The following is a 21,006-nucleotide window of genomic DNA, read 5'->3' as shown; positions in this document are numbered from 1 at the left end:
CACATACGGCGACGCCGACGGCAGAAATGCGCTTGGAGTGTCCATATAATTGATACGGCAATAAAAGTAGCCACGGTGCGACAAACTGAAAAATTGTCAATTTGTGGCGCGAAAATATGGTCACGTGCATTAACCGACAAACTTTCCACAACATGCTAAACAATCCCATGTGGCAATCTAACTGAATATACTCGTCCTAGGCCGTTTTAGAATGCTCTCTTTTGTCCCGCTTTGCAATATTGTCGTTGCCCTTAGATTGTCTTCCGTCTGTACTGCGTTTTTTTTTTCTTCTCTTTGAGTTTTTGTTGAATTGTATATTACAACTTGTGCACCCCTCCCCCCCTTATGTAATGCCTTGGTGCCTTTAAGGTGAAATAAATTAAAAGAAAATGGCGAAAAAGACCTGTAGTTTTCTGCTGCACTGATGGAAAAAAAAAAGAATAGCAAAACAAATGTTGTCACATGTTCTTGTATCACGATTTACAGTACCAGTTGACATTATTTGATAATTTCTACTCCAGATATGCGTGCTCTCTCATAGCCGAAGCAGTGCCACCAGTTTCAGTACAATAAACTCGCTGCACACCGTCCTTGCACCACTATGACTTCTCTTCAAACGTTCCTGTGCAAACTGTCACACGTGACGTCATACATTCTACTCTCCCTGGTATGCAGTCGCCAGTGTCTATAATAAACGTACTGGCACTGTTATGACACTGGCACCTATTGCTTCCGTCTAACGAATGACACACAAGCATAGCCTTTAAGAGTGGCAAATTTCTGTTACTCAGAGTAAGCTTCTGTGCGCCACCGTAGAGAAACTCCAATGGTCCACTTTAATTATCTGTCCCGTACTGCCCGAGGGGTTGATTTCAGCCAATGAGCATTGTGTACGAAGCATCTCGGGCAATTCTGGACAGTCCAGGACGACAAGTCGAACAGTCTCACGGGCCGTATGTCGGCTATGATATTGCTTCCAGAGCTTGCAAGACACAAAAGCATGACCTTCAAATTCAAAATCTGGCGTTTGGGACTGTTGCTTTGAGGGAGCCATCGGAGGGAGTATGATTTGGACACTACCAGTACCAATTACCACCATTAAAACTATCCAGAAAGTAGCCAAGACGCCAACCACAATTTTTGCTCACCAAGAGCCTCCAAAAGTAGCCGATTTGGGGAGAAGTCGCCAAACCCGGCAACCCTAGCCATCACGGTGCCCTTTGCCGTGGGCAACAATGGCGCGAATTAGTAGAGTAACGCGCGCATAGCATATGCGAAGTTGCGCTTTGCATAGTTCGAACTAGAATGGCCTAGTTCTGACAACGCACACCTAAACAGTTTCATAAACATAAACGCAAGATGATCTTGTATCCCACGCAGCTTTCGTGTATGATCATTTTTATTCGTGTGATCAAAGGACCAGCTACGTAACCATTTCTTTTCTCTGGACAGTCACGGTTTTGTTATATATTTGAAATAAAAAAAAGGGGCCTCATAACGAAGCGCTACGAAAGGTAGCTTGAATGTGCCATTCAACACTCCCAATGCCCTATCCCCCCTCCTGACTTTTTTTTCTCTTCACTGAATCGTCGTGTCGACTGACTCAACCATCAATGAAAGTTGACATAGGAAGGTCTTGTTAGGTATTATATTTTTGTTCAAAAAGTGTGCCCGTTTCTTCGGTGATGGCAGGACGCTGACGGTGGATAGTTTCAGTATTTTCAGCTTGTATTACTAATTATCATACTGATTACCAGGTTAGGGTGGCTAACCGAATTACGAAAGACGTATGATGACGATGATTTAACGGCATCCCCTTTGAAGCGAGGCAGTGGCAAATAGGCACCTAGCCTGCTTGAGTTTAATCACGCATGCCATATATGTTTTCATTATAGCATTTCTGTATAGACATCTCCTTAATCTTTTTTTCTCATCCTCAAAACTTCCCTTCCTACACTGTACCGCTACCTATGTATGTAACAGATCCGGTCATATCAATCCCCTCCCCAGCCTTTTTTCCACCAATACTTAAATGTCTCTCGCCTATCTTATCTGCTGACTGGTTGATCCTTCCATCCACTTTAAATCCAAGCACTTCTGGAAGGCGTACATCACCTAGTATGGCACAACACCTGTGCACCACATCGGTGGTGCCATATTCTGGTGGAGTGATTAACCAGAGATAGTGCAGAATTAATTGCACTGCTCAATTATACGGCACATGTACACTCCACAGGGCGTAAACTTTTCTTAGAGTGTATTTGCCACACAACAATAGTTGTCATCTGTCTTGCCCGCATTTCCTTTCTTGAAAATGCTGTGCTCATTACTTTCCTGTCGAGAACGCTTTGTCACGCTGATAACGCGCAAGCTGTTCGTGACTGGGAAGTACCGGCCTCGCAGTGTTAAAGAAAGGAAACGTGGGTGAGACAGATGACAATTATTGTTGTGTGGCAAATATACACACCAAAGGGTGCAACTGTTTTTAGAGTGTATAGTATACTATACAACAAAATACTTTTTACTTGGCTAACTTGATCGGAAGTTTTCCAAGGTCATTAACACATTGCTGCCACAGCGCAGACAGGAAGGGTATACTATATCGTTTGACATCAGCTATGCTGAAAGAGTTGCCTGTGCAGTGGTTTGTCATATGCCTTGCCCATACACATAATCACAGGTGTAGACACTGTAGCATGCTGAACATGTGGTCACGTACACTGAAAGGACATACTTTACAGAGGTTACTACCAAGGCCCAAAGACACTGTTGAGGCATTTTATATCTACCATGCTTAGTTTTCAAATTTAGGTACAGTTCTAGACTTTTTCTTGTTTCTATGACCAATCATACTACAGCTTTCCTGCTTACAAAAAGTCCCCTGCACAAATATTCACTTGTGTATTTATAATCTTGTGTGCCTTCTTCTGTACAGGTCTTAAGAAGGAGTTCTCGGTACCAACTCCAATTCCCCTATTCAAATGCATGTAAAATGCAGAATTGATTTTATGATACAACCGCTAAACCAATTCGAATAAAGCTTGTCGCATTTCAGAAAGTTTAGCAATTCTAGGATGCAGAAATTTGACTTAGAACCTGGAATTTAAAAAAAAATTCAGGAAGTTTGGAAGTTAACAAAATAAAAGCAAATCTGTAACTCGGCATTAAAAACAGACACCCCAGTCCCGTAAACGGCATCAGTTGGAACATCTGCTAATGAACATATGCTAATGTACAGCATATGGGAGATCGTTACCATTTTTACGAGGGTTTTGCAGAAGTTATGCTCACAAATTGGTGGAACATTTCAAAGCACCGTATGATACATCAATTTTGTCTGCTTTAGAAGTATCATTAGGTGCAGGTTATGAAATTGTTATATTGGGTTTTACTGTTAGGTTTATAGTTATTAACTTGATGTCTCTGTAATTTTGTATAACATGCATAGTATGTACTAGTATGCCTTCATTGTTTTGTGGTACACATTCGGTGATTCACCGTGATGCCTGCACAACCAACAAGCACGCTGTGCTTAGCTTGGACAAGAAAGGAAAACCTATGTGCCAAATGAAGATGAATAAATTTTTATTTGATGTAGTTGAGTCTTTTTCAATTTTCTAGACTTTCTTTGTAAACAAATTGATGAACTAAACAAAATATTTGCTTCCTAGAGTCACTAGATATCGATTTCTTTTAAATGTGACAAGCCTCATCAATATAGGTGCAGTGGTTGTGGAGAAGAATATCTACGTTCTCAAGTAAATTAGTAGCAGCCCCGAGGTGCGTCGCTCCAGCTGAACTGTCCACCTTTCTGCCATCGAAGATCTCCCTCTCTTTCCCTCAAGAGGCTTACCGTATTTGCAAATAAAGTCGCCGAAACATCACCATAAAAGAAGGTTGGGGTTACTAACAATGTTAGCACATTACCAGTGGGCCAAGTGGTGCTCCACCCGCGTTACCATCGGGAATGGTTGCCCACGATTGGTGGATAAGAAAGAAGGTAGGATCGAACGAGGGGTGTCCTCCCATTATACCAGCTCCACATGCCACCATCCACCCAGGTTTCAATGTAGAGTCTCCAAAGTGTGAGCCATTGCGCTGCTGTTGTGATCAAAAGCACAGCTACTGCCGGTTCCGGCGAGAGAGAGGCCCATCACAATTTTTATATTTTTTTGAACCGCACAAACCGCAAGGCCAGTTGCCTCGACGCAAGTTGCATCGATGGAAGCCACAACACAATGCAAATTTGATGCACATGCTTTATTGCAGTGGATGGCATCGGGGCCAGCAGAATGACAAACGCAACGTTGTTCAGCCTCTGTGCAAAACATTGAGGACTTCCTGCGAAAGAAGCTCGGCCGAACTATACAGCCGCTACATCACCTGTCAACTCCAACAACGGTGCCTAGAAATACTGCTCCAAACGGGCTTAGAAAAAACGGTGCACGCAACTATCGGTGCAATCAAAACACGGTCAAAAGTGCAGGCACGTCGTGTGATGGAAACACCAAAGGCACGTGCGAGAGGAAAAAAAAAGAAGCTTACATTTGGGCACGACAATGTTTGATTCGGCGCTCACATAACAAGCTTTTGTTGCAGCGGTGCGAACATGCCAAGTACGCAATCTGCAAGGTGGTGCAGTGTCATTAGGTGTGATTAAGCAGGCATTGCACATTTTCGGTCAACGAATCGCAAGTGAGACACTGTATAACTGTACAGAAACACAAATAGCAAAACTTGGAAAACTGTTGTGGAAGATGCACGTACAATATGCATTGCGAGCGGGAAAAATATTTTGCTGGCTTTTTCCAGTCTGCTTGCTCTATTGTCAGTGTTCACAGAGCAGTAAGCAGACGACACCGGTTTGGCAACCTCTTGTCCCAGTCAACAAAAGATTCTGCAGGATCTATGTTAACACAGCTTCACGTTACCATTCAAACAGCTAATAAATCCCCACGTTGTAAAACTTGCTAATAACAAAGCAAATGATACCTCAAGTTCGTTCTGCTCAATATACACCAATGCGTCGGGAAGACAACACCCAGTGCACAGCATTCGTGCCGGAGGTTCAGAAAAAAAAGATTTCTCCGACATCACACACCGGGGTCAGTGTTCTCAGGCCGATCACTTTCGAGGACATACTTTTTTTTTTCCCACTTCAGCTTCACATAACCTCTAACGCAACGCCTCAAAAGCACTACGGCCATTCTGTCAAAACACTTGAGAACCAAGAAACGCAACTGAACTGCAACACCGTTGGAAGGCGTGCCGATCCTTTCATAACATCCAACTTCCTCACCGGCTTATAACCAATTCCAAAAGTGATTGGTCCAGAACGCAGCTCCAGTTTTGCATAGTGCACTTGCAGAATTATTACTAGACTAACACTCTCATTACAAAAGTTGAGCGTGACCACACCGAGCTTTATTTGTTTTCCTTATAGTACGGGGAGCCAACTGGCATCCCCGGTTTTCAAGATGCACAAAGTGCTATCAAAATACTCATATAATTCACAATTCTCGCCGGCCATCGAAAGCTGTTTCCGCACATTGCCAAAAGCTCCGATTGGCCAACCGTCCATCCGAGAGGCAGCATTTCCTGGGCACATCAGAGGCATCCTCTAACGACGTTCACCTCTGTACGTCGACGTATTGTGCGGTTAGTGTAAGTAACAAAAGAAAACAAAGATAGAGAGAGAGAGAGAGAGAGAGGGAAAAATACAAAAGGTCCCAGTTGTATAAAACTGAGCAAAGTGGTACACACAAAAACAAAAAAAGAGTTGGAAAAAATAATGATGCCGCAGTCGTCGATCGTGCTCACACTGACCGAACACGCCAGCTAGGAACAAGCGACCACAAACTGTGGAAAACAAAATTAATCAAAACGGAAGCGCGTAAGGCGTGTGAAAACAACGCCTCGTTATGTACAGCTAGAGAGGGGAGAAAGAACTGTCCACTCAACTTCCGACTCTCGCAGAACTCAGGAGAACACTCGGTGGCCAGTGGCAACGCACCGCAACGTGAACCCCACCAAATTGTTTGTCCCAGTGAGCAATCAAAGCAGCTGAAACTGCCACACTCTGGCAGCCATGCTGAAAAAGCAAGCACACCACCAAACAGAGCATGAAACTGACAGTGTCCGCCAGATTGATGTGTCATCAATGAGTGGCTTTTTTTCCCTTTTTCTTCAGAGGTGTACTATAAGTAGTTTTACTGTGGCCTTTGCAACAAGCCTCGTACACAAAACGGTATAACAAATGCAGCCCAACGACGGAGACAGCTTCTGTCGTCGTCACTGCAACCAACGCTCGCAATCGCTGAACAACAAGTGCAGGAGTCACTAACCACAATTCGCATTCTTACTCCACGCAACGGGAACATTCACGGGCACAACACTACTGTGGGCAACTCCACTAACCAACGGTGGGGTCTAGTGGAACTTCTGCTTCCAGAAACAATGCAACAACAAAGCGTTTTTTGGGGGGGGTCGCAGTTTGGTCAAAGAGATCGTCTTGGCATCTACTGTTCAACCCAATTTGCTTTCCAGCAAACGATGGGAAACCTTGCACAGCCACTCTTTGGTCTTAGTGAAACAGCTTTCCTACCAACCTTCAGACCCCAATATCTCTGGGTGCAGTGACTACATTCTGGAGCAGACAATGTGAGAAATTTGAGTCCCCCCCCCCCCCCCCCGGCTCACAGATTCTTAACGTTTCCCCATTTTCATGCTCAACCTTGACTCAATCAACCACTGCTCATATGACGTGGTCTCTGCATTTTAGAGGTGCTCTTCGGTGAATTGTGAGCTGAACTTTAATAAAAATGTGCTCACAGCATCTACAAAACAGAGCCAACGAAGTCTAATGACCACGTTATATGAGAAGTGATGATGTGCTTGCTCTCAGCAATGTTGAGGAGCTTCTAGAGTAGTGTAGAAGCCTCACCCTTGCCACGTAATGCAGGCAGGCTTGGTCAGCCGCCGAGCAGGGGCGCCAACCTTGAAAAGCAATGCAGCAATGGCATGGCCAGCTACACTAAAAGGAACCAACACTGCAGACGCCCGGCTTCTCGGGGATGAGTTAAGAGTAGGAGCGGCGGAAAACAAATTTCTCACACCTATCTGCCAACTATGGCCAATCTCGGCGCCTTTTTACGCCGCTAGCGGTGAGTTGCCACTGGCCGAGGAAGGGAGAGTTGGGCACGAGAAACTGCCGGAGACGCGGTTCCGAGTCACCGTCCGAGCCCGGAGGCGAGGATGACGTCTAGTCATCCCAGTCCTTCTTGATCTCGAAGGTCCATTCCCATTTGAGGTGCTCGTGCTTGTCGTCGTCGGTGAAGAGTGACTTGACCGTGTAGGAGCCGCGGGCGAGCATGCCCGACGGCATGTCTTCCTGCGGCGTCGTGAAGGACTGGATCTCCTTCTTGGGGGCGTACGAGCCCACCATCTGGTTCATCTTCTCCACTGCAAGCGTTGCAGAGGACGCAAAAAAAAAAAAAACAAGGGCATCAGCACGATTGCTGTATATGAATTACTGAACAACATTCAAGTGCAGTAGAGAACACAGATAAGCCAAATGAACACGTACAAGTGAATGTTGCACAATAAATGTGCTGCATGTCCCGTCGTCTTTCTTGTCTGTGTGAATCCAGCGCTATGACCTCAATTATTGCAACTAACCAACCAGCCCAAAAACCTGCAATCCTACATACACAGTCAATGACCAATTTTTTTTCAGATGCCTAATTTTTCAGACATGGCTGATAATTCGGACAGCTTTGTGGCACCGCCATGTACCCACACAAAGCCAACGTATAAGGACGTCTTAAAATTTCAGAGGCTGAAACCCCTTCACCATTCTATTTTTCGTACTTCTTTCCATGACACCAGGTCTGAAAAAGCAATAACTGAAGCCACTGTCACCGCCATTTTGATTATCCCAGAGCCTCGAACCATGCTCGTGCATGCAAATCCACTGGCAGCCGTAGAACTAGTTTTCTTGTCATTAAGCCTAGCTGCTTCAACGTTTGCTATCAAGTTTCCGGCTGCTTGGTGCCGTGTTTTTTTTTATTTAAAAGATTCACTGATGTCATCAACGAAGCTGTCTCCACATTCGTCATACTTGCCAATGGCGTCAAAACATGAAAAGCAGATTTAAGGCTCTAAAGCATTGCAGAATGCCGGTTCCCGAAAATCAGCTTCACTGCAATACAGAGGTGGGATGCGGTCAAGCATACACAATTTATTGCAGTGAAGCATACCAAGAGTGCAAAGGGCCCACACTCGCGGAACATGAAATATGTTCCTTCATCACGTACGCACTTGCCCTTTCCTGTCACAGTAAGCACCGAGATGCCTAATAATTGTACCGACAGGCTTTTAAAGCTATTTTGGATGTGGTTGTGGCAATCTGAGCCCTTGAGGGCAGTTGAAGGGGCCCTGACCCACTTTTTATTGAAAAGGAAAAATGCATTTGAAGATAAAATAGGCTATTTCAGACATACTTTGCCGTAAAAACTACCTCAATGCATTCAGCAGAAGCGGAGTTCTCGGCTCCTGTTTCTTCTTCAATGCCTTGCACTGCGAAGGCTAGGGTGGAGAGTGTTGTGCCCACAATTTTCCGCCTTGCAAATGTCCTCGTGGCAACCAGTTAAAATTTCCTTTCGGATGTAAACGTAGACGCCAATACTTTCAATTGTGATGCCTACGACGAGCCAAAGGTAAGTCAAATGTGGTTGTCCTCAGCAAACCACAGTGCACTTAGCCAGTGGACTTGTGGCGGCACACCACGGCGGCCACAATACCTACACTACGCAGAATACCGCAGTTACATGCACCTGTAGTGCATATGCGCAGTGTTTGCTTTGTGCACGACAGGGCTTTAGTATATGCATGCATGTATAGGGTACATTCTGACCAAGCAACGTGGTGCGGACCGGCTTTGTCCTTCAACAGCTTGACCAACGGATAGCAGCCACATCCAACTTGGACGTTTTTGAAGCACTGTCAGTCTGCCAAGGCCTCTAACCAGGAGCAGCCAGGAGTGTGCAAGCACTGGCACGTGTGTATGTAGTCTAATCCTAAGTTTTGCAATATTCGAGGCTAGATAAGTGTTTAGACAAGTGTTCAAAAGCAGTCGAAATTAGCGAGACTGACTGATTTTAATTCCTAGATAGGTGACCACGGCTGAGCGTACGTGAGCAGACAATAGTTGGCTTCTTGTGGAAGTAGGTAATGATTATTGAAATTCGAAAGCACATTTTCCCTTACTTCAGCCTGTTTGTTAAACTTCGTCAATAAATACACACAGTAAAAGTAGGAAGAAGCGCACTGATCCAAACAACCTTTTTGATTGACGTCGTCCATTGGCCAATAGCAGCCGCGTATGGGAACCTGCTTTATTAAGAATTAAAGCATTTGGAAGAAAATGAGGACTAGGCCTCTGTTGAAAAGAGAGCATTTGTAAGATGGGTGACTTTGCGCTCTGCTTGAAAGCTCCACATGCCATGTACGACCGCAAAACTTCGCTGAGATGTTCACAGCAGCATATGCTATTCGCAGACTGTTTTCCACCAAGCCCAAGGGGTGGTTGAGGGCCCCTTTAATAGCATGCTCTCTTTTTTTGAGACTACCCAATTTCTTCTGACATTTTTGCGGTCTTTAGAGAGTCTGAAAAATCAGACTGACTGCAATATCATCTGTTAGGCTAAACCACTGGCTCATTTGCGCTTACACTTCACAAGGCGGTGGCATCACATTGTGTACGCTGTGTACCTAATACTGGGTTCGAGTGCATTGTTTTGCCCTTTTGTCTAGAATAAAATTGGAAGTATGCATTGTCTACACTGATGGCTGGCTAAAAGTATAGATTATCTCGAGAATGAAATGGTGGCAGCATTTAACACTGTACAGTAGAAATTTGTTGATTCGATGGTTACATATGATTTCCCGGCAACTAAGTTCGCGATCGAAAACATTAAAGAATGATTGAATACATCTACGCTTCTTTTGTACCAGTTCACATGTTCCTGGAAAACTCAATTATTCGACAGCAATGTTCAGTGAATTGCTATACTGGGATAGCATGACACGTTTTCCGGCCACTAGATCCTTTGTAAATAAGAAAAGGCACGAGGCATGCACAGTCGGAGACAACAGCTGCCCACCGCAGCAGCTTCCCCGCATTACTCGCTTGCCCGTCTCACATGAAAATGCCGGCACACACCCAGTTTCCCATTCCAGTACCAGCAAATCCCTTCCCAGTTATTGCACACCACGTTCACAGCTATCGCCGCCAACCATATTGCGATAAGTATCTTCACCCATCTGTGTCACAGCGTGTGGGGCGTAGCGCCGTTGGAAGCGTACTGGACACTTTTAATAGGCAATAACTCAAACACGCCACTGTTCCCATGTACAGGCGGTGCGAAGAGCGTCATGTTTTGCTCTGGCAGCATCATAGGCACTGAATTCCAGCGGCATCCACCAGCTCGATTTCGTTTTGTGTCGCCGTCCTTAAACAGTATGCAATAGGAAAACAATGTGTGCCTTGGGTCACTTGGGGACCCACCAGCTCGACATGCGTCCGAGTCTCGTGCCACAATGATTTGCCCCCAAGTGGGCATTCCCACCAAAATGACCCGGGAGTGCCAACGTAAGCTTGCAGAAGCCGCAAAAATGACAGCGCATGTCTCGGGCTGCTCAGGCCCCACCACCTTGGCACACATTGGCGTTCTGTGTTGCAACAATTTGCATTACTTATACGTCAACTACAGTCGAGCCTTTAAAATTTTTGTAGTGACTCCAGATCACACATTTTCCTGGTTAGTACATTTTTGCTTTTCTTTAAATGTATGAATCAGGGTCTACTGCGTAATGTTTATTCGCACGAGTTTTCCAGTCACCGATCTACATGGACAATAACGTGCTCCGGCAACCTATTATGTTCAAGACCGATTTTTAACACTTAAAACACACTTTGTCACAAGTCAATCAGAACGGAATGACAAGAGAGGGCAGACAAAGAGGCAAAAGCTGCTCTCGCTTGTAAAGATCCAGTTATCCATTTTCCAAAATGGTGCAGGCACGGCTGGCCACTCCACTTGTAAGTATATTTGCTGGTGTTTTGCAAACTTATTTCATGCTTCATACTAAGGCAAGTCTGCATTGTAAGTGTTTTGCGCATTAAGAAAAGCCATGGATTTAGTGTGTATGCGTGGTTGTAAGTTTGTAGTACTGACACAAGCCAAATGTAGCAAGGATGGCGAGTCCGTAGCATTTACTTTCTCTATACTGTCGCTACAATGAAAACTGATGTCATCACTCGAGCTTATTGCAAAGTTCACCAGCCCTTAAGCACGCAGTGCATCCTGCATTGTGCATATGCAGGTACTGTGTGGAAGCAACTGGTGAGCGCGGCTGATGTCATCCACTATGCAGTGTATTCGAGACTGGCTAGTGCAGTTTGCACGCCATGCAGTTGTGCGCACAATCGACACTCTGCTACAGTAGGCTAGCATATCGTGACCTAGCTGTTTTAGGTGTCCAGCAGATGTGCTAACCTTGTAACCATCACCTGCGTGTGGTGAAGGGCTATTCAAGTTCCTTGAATGAGAAGCTTCTGGACCTGCAGCACTCGTGCGTCATGGATGGCCGACTGAAATCGGCAGTACAGGCCCAAACTATGGGAGAACTGGCCGCACAGTCAAGCGCCACTCACCCTGCAGTCCGTGCCTGTATATCTTCTGGACATACTTGAGCCCTGTGACGATCTCGCGCTGCACAAAGAACTCGATCCGGATCCGGTACTGGATGCCCTCCTTGACGATGAATGTGCGCTTCTTGATCTGCTCGAAGTCCTCTGCGTGTGTTGCACAGAGCAAGACCATTCCATCAGTATCAACAGACCGACAGGCTATTTTATTGTGGGCATTGGAGTGCTGCCATTACAGGATGTAGGCACAATACAGGCAACTAAAGTATAACATCAAGATGCACCGTATTACGTTTGATTTGTATGCAGGAGAACGGTTCAACTCAATTCTGTTTATTTCATGTTTCATCGAAAAGAGTGTGTGATAAAGAAATACTGCCATATGAGAAGCTTGACCTGCGCAGTCATCCGTGAAAGGTTAGCACAAGTGACCAACGACTGGAGCAGAAAAATACTGCTTAGTGCTAGTTTACAAACATGCCAGTAACGAGGCTGCCGGATAACTTCCAGTAATTGGATTAAACTGGCAGGGGTAGTCGATCATGCTAAAATCCAGAGAGTTCGAGTGCACCATCATGCACAGCACTCCAACACTTGGCATGCAGCTGTTGCCCCCCGCCGATGATGCGTAATGGGAAAGGCCCAACAGTTCCTATCTGTGTGCTTATGAGTAGCAGTGCTGCGCTACTGAAGTCTAAATCTCAACTATGAATTTCACAATGATGCAAGCATAATGTCCGGATTTTTCGTTAAAAAACGGGAAGTAGGACTGATAAAGCATGTGGCAATGGTACCTACAAACTATCTCATTGCAGATTTTCGTGTGAAGCCAGGGTGATAAATATGGTGTCAAAACCAAACGAAGTAGTGTCCAGCGACATTTCAGGACACAAAAAATCTGAACCTTTAAAACCAGTAAATGCGAGTGCAAATGCCAGCCACCCCACCCGCCCTACTAACAATACTGCGGCAATCAATATACTGTTTTTACAAAGCACCTCGACGAAAGTAACAAGCTCACTTTTGGTTATAATAGCTGGATCACATTACTGTGTTCGAGATGCACCTTATGAATGTCAAAATCAAATAAAATCACAGGGTCCAACGGCCCGAAACAGCACAGGAAGTTAAAACAGATGCTGCAGTGGGGGACTGCAGATCTATCTCGGATACCTGGGGTTCCCTTAAATGGACACTAAAGGGAAAATATTAAGTCGAGCTAGATTGATAGATCAGTTGTCTAGAAGCTTATCATCATTTTTTGTGTGCCAATATGTCATTCTGTTGCGCAGAAAATTGACACCGTAGTGTCCAGCTGCTGCTCCTCAAATCTGAACCCACGCCAGAATGAATGATTTGACAAAATCTCCACGTGAACTTTATCAGTGGCATGTACTCTGTGTATCAACTAGGGCCAATAACACAGAAGAGTGTACAACAGTCCGCGAAAAGTGGCAGCATTTTTTTAGTCATCTTCTTGCTTGCAAAAGCTCCATTCTCACTACGAATGACGAATTCGTTATAGCAGAAGCCCACTCGAGAAGAATTAAAAATGCACAAGTGCCAGACAGCCGGTCACCTGTGAGATCGAGCACGACGTCGGGTCTCCCCTCGACAACCAGCACCAGCTTCTTCACAAGAACGCGGTTGGGGTTGTCTGGTTCTGAAAGGGAGAAGCAAAAAGGAAAAAGCAATGCAGACAAGCAATGTCTCGTTACGAACAAATAGCATCTAATTGTGCACAGCATCTACTCAGGCAATTTTCTGCATTTCCAGCGCTTTAAAGAAACAGGAATAACTAAGAGAAGAGGAAGGGCAAAAGGACAGGCAGGATGCTGGTCTTGAAGTGATTTTATTACATGAAAAAGTATGGGTATATGCACTTCTTATGTGAATATACTGCATGAATGGTATTAAACCTCAAGTGCTTTTTGCAGCCATGCGTCACAGGTATACCACCTTGCATTACAGGTTACAAATGAGTTTGTTTTCCCTATTGGACAAGCTTGCAAAAGTTGCACTGGATAACATGCATGCACATGGCAGGTGCCCACCGACAACAATGGCCTCCGCAGTGGCGGCCCCTAGAAGCGTCTCCTTGTACTTCTGGAGTGACGGGTCCTCCTTGTCGGCCTCAACGATGTCCTTGAGGCTCTTGGCTGCAGGTGGCTTGTAGTTGGGGTGGTCCTCGTCTTCCTCTACCTCGGGCACTGCCGTCTGCACCTTGTCGTCGGCCATGGCCCACTGCTCGCCTGAATGTGGATGTGCGAACATGCACTTTTTACAAGGGGCCCAACAATGACAAGCGCACACCACACAATGAAAGACAACAAGATGGCACCAGGTCACTGTTAACAGGACCTGAGACAGTGTGCTCGAGTGATCAATTTCGTGAATATGATCCCCTTCGTGAGATTTCGCGCGACTCGGCACTGGACGTGTCGAAGTGTATGGCTGACGGCATTCCTGAAGATCTGTGCAGATGGCGACCCCTGCTTCTTCAGAGCATATTCGTTTTGTTTGTTCAGTGCACTCTCTGCCTCTGCAACTCATGCAAAAGATAACATTGCGTACAATTTGTGTCATCCACTGAGAGGTCGTTTACAACACACAAACCTGACATTACTTGATGCTCTGTCACTGTCTTAGCAGGGCAGCCATGGTGAGTTAGCATGGTAGGCCTCTGCACTTAGGCGGACGAGGGGATTTCAAAACTGTTTGCAAACTGGGAGAAACTGACAACGAAGCACAAGCTTTTATGTAGCATAAAAAGTCAGCTAAACAAATATGCAAAAAGAAAAAAAAGTCCAATAGGGAATTAGAATGGGCAGGGAAGTTAAGGCAAGTTAGAGTGGCAGATACATCTGCACTTTGATAGACTATGGAATTTATGAACAACAGAAAACAGGGCAAATAGGTGGGGATTCATGGCACAAAAATTCAGGCATGCATAACACGGACACAAGAATGAGCCAGGCAACACAAATGTCAACTATCAACCAAAAGGTCGTACAGTGGTCGCTCTTTTCCACCCCTGCACGACTTGTCAGTCGATAGTCAGGGTCTAGGTCCTTGCATCCGTGTTTCATGCACCTGCATTTCCATGCAATGAAAGAAATTTATAAACTTATTATGAATTTTGAATTGGTAGATAGGAATGACAGAGAAACAGCTTCTAACATCTATATTACCTAAAAACAACGCTGCCGACATAGGACAAAGAAAGAGAGTGGAGAGAAAGAGACACACAGCGCTGACTTGCAAATTTATAGATTATTAGAGCAAGACACCGGAATGGACAAACACTACTGCTCGGCGACTGCACATGCAAATGACTAGGCGTTGCTGTCCAGGATGGGTGAACGCATCCACTCGATATCCAGTCACAGTGAGTCGGACTTCCTAGATTTGTCACGCGCCCATCGGCATGTTTTGTAGATAGCAATTCGGTTAGCAAGCATTCGTGTACAAAAAGGCACAATATATGCCCATGTCACTGTTTGCACTACTGTGTTGTCACTCCTTTAAAGGTCCAAAGAGCACGTGCGATACCTCACACACGTGAACTGAGACAGCAATGGCTGGCACAGCCACAGTTATACAATGAAACACTCACTTTAATTGGTTTTCTATCTAAGCTGGAATGCCTCAGGAAACACGTGCTTCATAATAAACAGTAAACAGCTGATATCAGCACGGTGTACTGTACGCATCCCACCAACTCTGTTGTCAAGTCCTTGCGCCACCATGTCGTTAAAACTTTAAAATAACTAGCCAGAGGAAGCACTGTGGCCGACTGCCACAGGGTGCCTATGCAACCGTTATCACCAACAGGAAGCACTCGTGCATTAACACACAATGCAGAATGTCTGTTCATACAATGCAGGGAACCTTTAAGTGCACCAACCACCTGATTAAAGCAGAATATTAATTAAGAAAAGCAGCAGGTGTTCACGACCTCTCGCTGCCAACGTTGAACGGTCTGAAGGACTGCGATCAAGGCTGTCAACCATAGGTAGACGAGTGAATACCTGAGTGCAGCACGAAAAATGGGGGTGAGAATACACAACACAAGCCTGTCCCATTATTTTTTCGCTATCCCCAAGTGTTCATGAAGATATGTACAACTTCAGTGTACTTAATAAAGGGAAAATCAGACATCCACCCATTCGTAGCAAACGCTACAAAGGAAACCCATACGGGTTCCTCAAAAGAAAAGCTTTGCAGTTGAAGAAAAATTCGTCCTGGTCCGGTACTCGAACTCGGGACCACCACCTTACCGGGGCAGCCACTCTACCATCTGAGCTAACCAGACGGCTAGCAGATGGCAGGGCGAAGTCGAATTTGTTGACAACTCGAAGCAAAGGCAACAGTTTGACGTAATAGTTCTGCAGAAACCCGCCATGAACGGGTGGATGTCCGATTTTCCCTTTATTAATTACTTCTCTCCACCTTGCGGGTTTCCGCAGAACTATTACGTCCAACTTCAGTTTACGGCCCTTCTGTCATCCACACAGCTTCTTTCAGTACTATTGAGAAATAAATCTGGCAAGATTGTCTATGCAAGCTTTTCAAAACACGGCAGGTTTCATTGTGGGAATCCTGAGTTGTTCCGCTCGTCTTTAATGCGGCTTGGCCCAAAATGTGGCCACAGTGGCGCCAAGCTTTCTTAGAATGAAATCATTATAAAACGTCTTGGTTCTTCCACAATACAGCTAGCGTTAAAGTTTGCTCACACATAGTACGAGGAGAAAAAGTAAACCAAAAGACGCTTGACTGAAACTGCAGCACGGCGAGCGAGGAGATTCCCGATTTTCCTCCAACCTTAGCAACCTTTCAACACTGCTACCACGGGACATAACTGTGCACTACAGCGGGAGTAGTTATGTTTTAGTATAATGTGTTTCGTACATGATAACATGTTAAAAAAAACTGCACTTTACATGCTGTTTTAGTGATGACTGAAACATTGTGATGGACAGAATGTTGCAACTGAAAATGCCAATCTAAAGCCCCCAGTGCCCATAGTTCACATGCACATGTCACTCCACAAGCGAACTATGGATAACTTGTATCTCGTCACTTTGTTCTACACATTTAAATAGTTCTCTTATCCTTCCCGCTACCCTTTCTGTCCTTCTACTCCCCTTTGCTACCAGCCCTCTCGTACGAAAGGAATTCTTTGCACTGACTGCTGGGTGAAGCACTAGTGAAAGCTTTCACTATTTTTTTCCTTTTGCGCTGAAAGACCCATGCAAGTAACAGTGCGACAATATGCAATCTTGGCAAGGTGCAATGGAAATGCTATGGTGTGCTAGAAGCTCCAGAGAGAGCCATGCCCAGTGTCACCTCTACGTGCGTCAACTAACAGGACCTGCCAGGCAAGTAAGTTTGGTTAGAAAACTAATGATACACAGATGAGTAAATGGCATTTGTATTATGGCCTAATGCGAGAAATATGGACCTGAAAGGAGGAAGAACTTTTGCAATCACAAGCTCAATCCTTCAGCATAGTGTGAAACATCAGTGAAAAAAAAAATAAATGTACACTCTTTAACGATGCATGGCAACACGCAAGCGTGTTGTCATTTGCCGCAGAGCGCCAGTGCAGCATCCACAGTGATGCCTGGAGGCATGGCTTCGTGTGGTCAGCTACAATATTTGGGCACACTACAGAAATGTTCACTGGAATCGATGGCGTGGTGCACTGGGACTCAAGGTGGTGAAACCGCCATCCTTTCACATGTGGTGCACAAAAGTAAGGCTGGCTTGCTGAAATGGCGATATGCTACTGAAAGCAAGGCTGACCTCACCAAAATTCAGGCTTGGCAGGCCCCGCACTATGTAGCAGACCCACACCAACCCACACCTCTACGAGTCACTGCACCTGCACAAGTTTGCTTCAGAGCATTGAGTGCAGCCATGAGCTTGTGTGTCCCACAGTATTTTCTGGGCGAGTGTACCTGCTACCACGCCAAGCCTAAAATAAATGCTTAGTACAACAGAAGTTGAAAGTCCACATATCTCTTTTTGCATCAGGTTCCAAGAATAGTGTGCTCAGCTGATTTTCACTCAAGGCTGTGACTTCTGCTAGTATTTAATCTATGGAGTCCAAAGAGCCAGATAAGGAATCTCTATCTGCCACCATTATCTAGCTTTAATCAGGAAAAAAGCTCGGGGGGGGGGGGGGTATTAGGATAGGAGTTGCACAATCAACAGTGGTGGCAGTGTACATCAGCAGGGTTGGAAATCATTCACAACACAATGCAACTAATTTCATTCCCTGCCATGACGAGTCTCAAATCTGTCAAGCAGCACTACTCGGATACGCGTTGAATTGGAAGCAGGCCTAACTAACAAATGACTTGGGCATCCATAAATTGAAGGATAAGTAATTTCCATATGTATAGAATAGAGCATTCCAGAAACTACGTTTCAGACAAAGCATGATGGCTTTGTTTTTATTACCTATTGAATGAACCTAGTAAAAAGCAATAGTTGGGTGACCAACAAAATTTTAAGCCCCAAAAGTTGTAGTTAACGCAAACACATAGAGGCACAAGTAATGAGCGAATTCCACTGGTCACTTAGGCGCAGTCTGACTCTGCCAGAGGAAGGGAGTGCCTGTTTGCTTGACAAGGCCTACTTCAAATGACTTATTTAAATTGAATTTTGTCAACGCAACATGCTGTCTAGCACATAACCTAATGAAGAGGCCTTTATGACTCCAGCGGGCAGTAAAACATCACTTCAAACTGACCAACCATTTTCGCTATTAGAGTCCATATTGATTCAGTGACATAAATAGCAGAGGCTGTCTTTTGTTGAATGCCACTGCTTACAAATCCAAAGAAAACAAAAGTAAGGGCAACAGTTTTCACACAAATGTGCATGTCAAAAGGCTTAAATTTGTTTGCATGCCTTTCACAACCCACTTACATTAACAAGGCTGCAGTTTTGCAATGACATACGGAGTACATGTCTTTGGTACACAGCATCCATGTAGCGCGCCCACGTACATGTCTTTGGTACACACGCACAAATTTTAGCCCAGCAAATATATGGTCATTTTAAGCACATGGCTTTGTGTGGAACTGTACGAATAGATTTCAATGCGATCCACCCATGTTTTCAATATACATCCATGAGTGCTAAAGGAACTGACAAAGGGGCTGCAACATTGTTGTACATGATGACATAACATGCACTACTGGGGTTACATGAGATGCCAAAACCACCGCATGGCACCACATCTCTGTGCTTCACCTTCCGAGTTTAGTGTGGTGTTCTTGTAAGCATAATCAACTTTATGTAAAACCATCTTCGCATCAGATGTTTGTGTGGCTCTCTAACAATCATTTACACTAGCCATCAGAGGTACCTTGCTCACTACCAGCACAATTCCTGACCAAAATGGGTACTGAGGAAAAGCAAATTAAAGCTCTCATGTGCGTTGCCTGTGAAAGAGGAAACAGCAGGCTTAAAATCGAGGTACTCTTCTGAACCCTAAACATACATGAGGCCACAATGACAGCATCGAAAACGAAGACAACATGCTTCAACTTTACGCACCGCAGTAGATCGTGGGAACGTATACCTTTCCTTGCTGACCTGCCAAGGGACGAAATCCTATTTTAACCAATTACGCACCCAAACGGTTTTTCACATCTTTCTAGACATGCTTGAGCAATAATGCCAACAACTCCTGGAACTCGTCCAACATGCCAGGCACGGTGCAGAAAATCTCAGGTATGTGAAATGTATGGGGTCTACCATGCCCCCGAGTGTGCTGTTGCTAAAAGATAACAATGAAACATATCTGCTGCCGAAGTCGGGTAACGTAATACAAGTTACGCTCCTGCACGTAGCTTGGCTTAGCCAAGCACAGCAACCGTCTCTCTCTCTCCTTTATTTTTTCTTTTCACTTCGGGGCTTGGCACATCCCCTACTTTGGCCGACAGACGACGAGAGTTTGAAATTTCGTCGCAGCGGTTTGAAAACGAAAAACAAAAAGAACGATACTTAGTTTTGAAGGGTCCGAAAGCTGGGCGGGTTATTCATTTGCTATAAACGAACCGCACGGTTAACGGTACTTCTACACCGCGTCGCCTTGACAAACACCTAAATAAAGAAAAAGGAACGATCGTGTGGCAAAAAAAAAAAAAAAAACCTGACGCGACTGCAAGAAAGCACTAAAAAAAGAAGAAAAAGAAAAAAAAATCTGACTTCCCGGACACGTCAGTTCGGCGAGACAAACGACGGGAGAGTTTTAAAGAAGCAGGAAAAAAAAAAAAAAAAACGAGAGAGAAGAAAGGTGGCTGAAGAGAACTCGCGGAGCGATCAGGCTCTTTAAAGAGGCAATGGCTCGTCTGACCACGGAAATGAAGGAGACATTCAGCCGACGTTTGGATACGAGATCTATATGCTCGGCTCAAAAGCTCGCGCTCGAGATTGAAAAGCGCGGAACCACTTGTTGCGCAATAGTCGCACAGAGCGACAACTGTGTTTCCAAAGAGAGGCCGAAGTCGCTCTACAGCCACAAACATAAACGCCGCCTGCGAATGTCGGTTTTGCAGTGAACACGTTATATCCGCAGGGTTCAGTGTGACGAGTAACTGCGTACACGGTTTCTTGCATGTCAGATGCCGATGAGATCATTCTCAATGATCAAAGCAACGGCGAGAAAAAAAAAAGAGGGGGGAGGGGGAGAAAAAAAAAAAAGGTTGGGTGTTTCCGCGGGCAGCTCGTGACAGTACGCCCTCGTGAGAGGGTTTCACTTCGCTTTTAAGCGCGATCACAAAGCTCGCTAGTGAGATCAACGTCGTACACGCGAAATTCACCACAACCGGATCCAACACCAGCAAATCGTACTCACTTCTACGCTTCGCAGTCTGCAAAAGTATGGAATTGCGGAGAACGCCGGCTGCTTTGGTTCAAACGGACGGAAGCCATGCTCTTCGACCCCCGATGAAAAAAACTCGCGTCTTGCACCCCACGTTTCGTTTTCGGAAACCAAGACGTGATCGTCGGCGGGAGAAGGAGTCCCCGTGGCCGTGAAAGAAAGGAAACTGACCTTTCGGGTGTCGTCTACAAGTCGTGGAGGTGCGCTGATTGTGCTTTGAGATTCGCCACCCGCGGTGTTCGTAAAAATCAATCCAAGATGGCTACTCTTTATCGACTTCCGGCGCGTAGCGCGGAGGTGCGTGCGCGCAATAAAAGGTGTACCAACGGAAGGCGACTAGTTAACTTTATTGTCGCAAGCACTTGCCTTGAATGAAACTCAAAACATAATTACC

At 45.2% G+C, this 21,006-nt stretch overlaps 1 protein-coding gene across 2 annotated transcripts; it reads right to left on the bottom strand.

Annotated features, from left to right (window-relative positions):
• Positions 1-4,245: 4,245 nt before the first annotated feature.
• Positions 4,246-20,893, bottom strand: RhoGDI (rho GDP-dissociation inhibitor). Of its 2 annotated transcripts, none has more exons than XM_075702030.1 (5): positions 20,784-20,893; positions 13,765-13,962; positions 13,290-13,373; positions 11,717-11,857; positions 4,246-7,461 (listed from the first exon to the last, which is right to left on the bottom strand). In XM_075702030.1, exons 2-5 carry the CDS (start codon positions 13,946-13,948, stop codon positions 7,262-7,264), a joined length of 609 nt encoding a protein of 202 aa, XP_075558145.1. In that variant the 5' UTR covers positions 13,949-13,962; positions 20,784-20,893; the 3' UTR covers positions 4,246-7,261. The 2 variants fall into 2 exon arrangements, with proteins under 2 accessions (XP_075558145.1, XP_075558147.1); XM_075702032.1 differs by lacking the exon at positions 20,784-20,893 and adding an exon at positions 20,586-20,756.
• Between the last annotated feature and the right edge of the window lie 113 nt (positions 20,894-21,006).

This window comes from Dermacentor variabilis, chromosome 8 (assembly GCF_050947875.1).
Source record: "Dermacentor variabilis isolate Ectoservices chromosome 8, ASM5094787v1, whole genome shotgun sequence".
Taxonomy (NCBI): domain Eukaryota; kingdom Metazoa; phylum Arthropoda; class Arachnida; order Ixodida; family Ixodidae; genus Dermacentor; species Dermacentor variabilis.
Note: the sequence above shows the minus strand (reverse complement) of the source record. Positions and strands in the feature narration are given on the sequence as shown.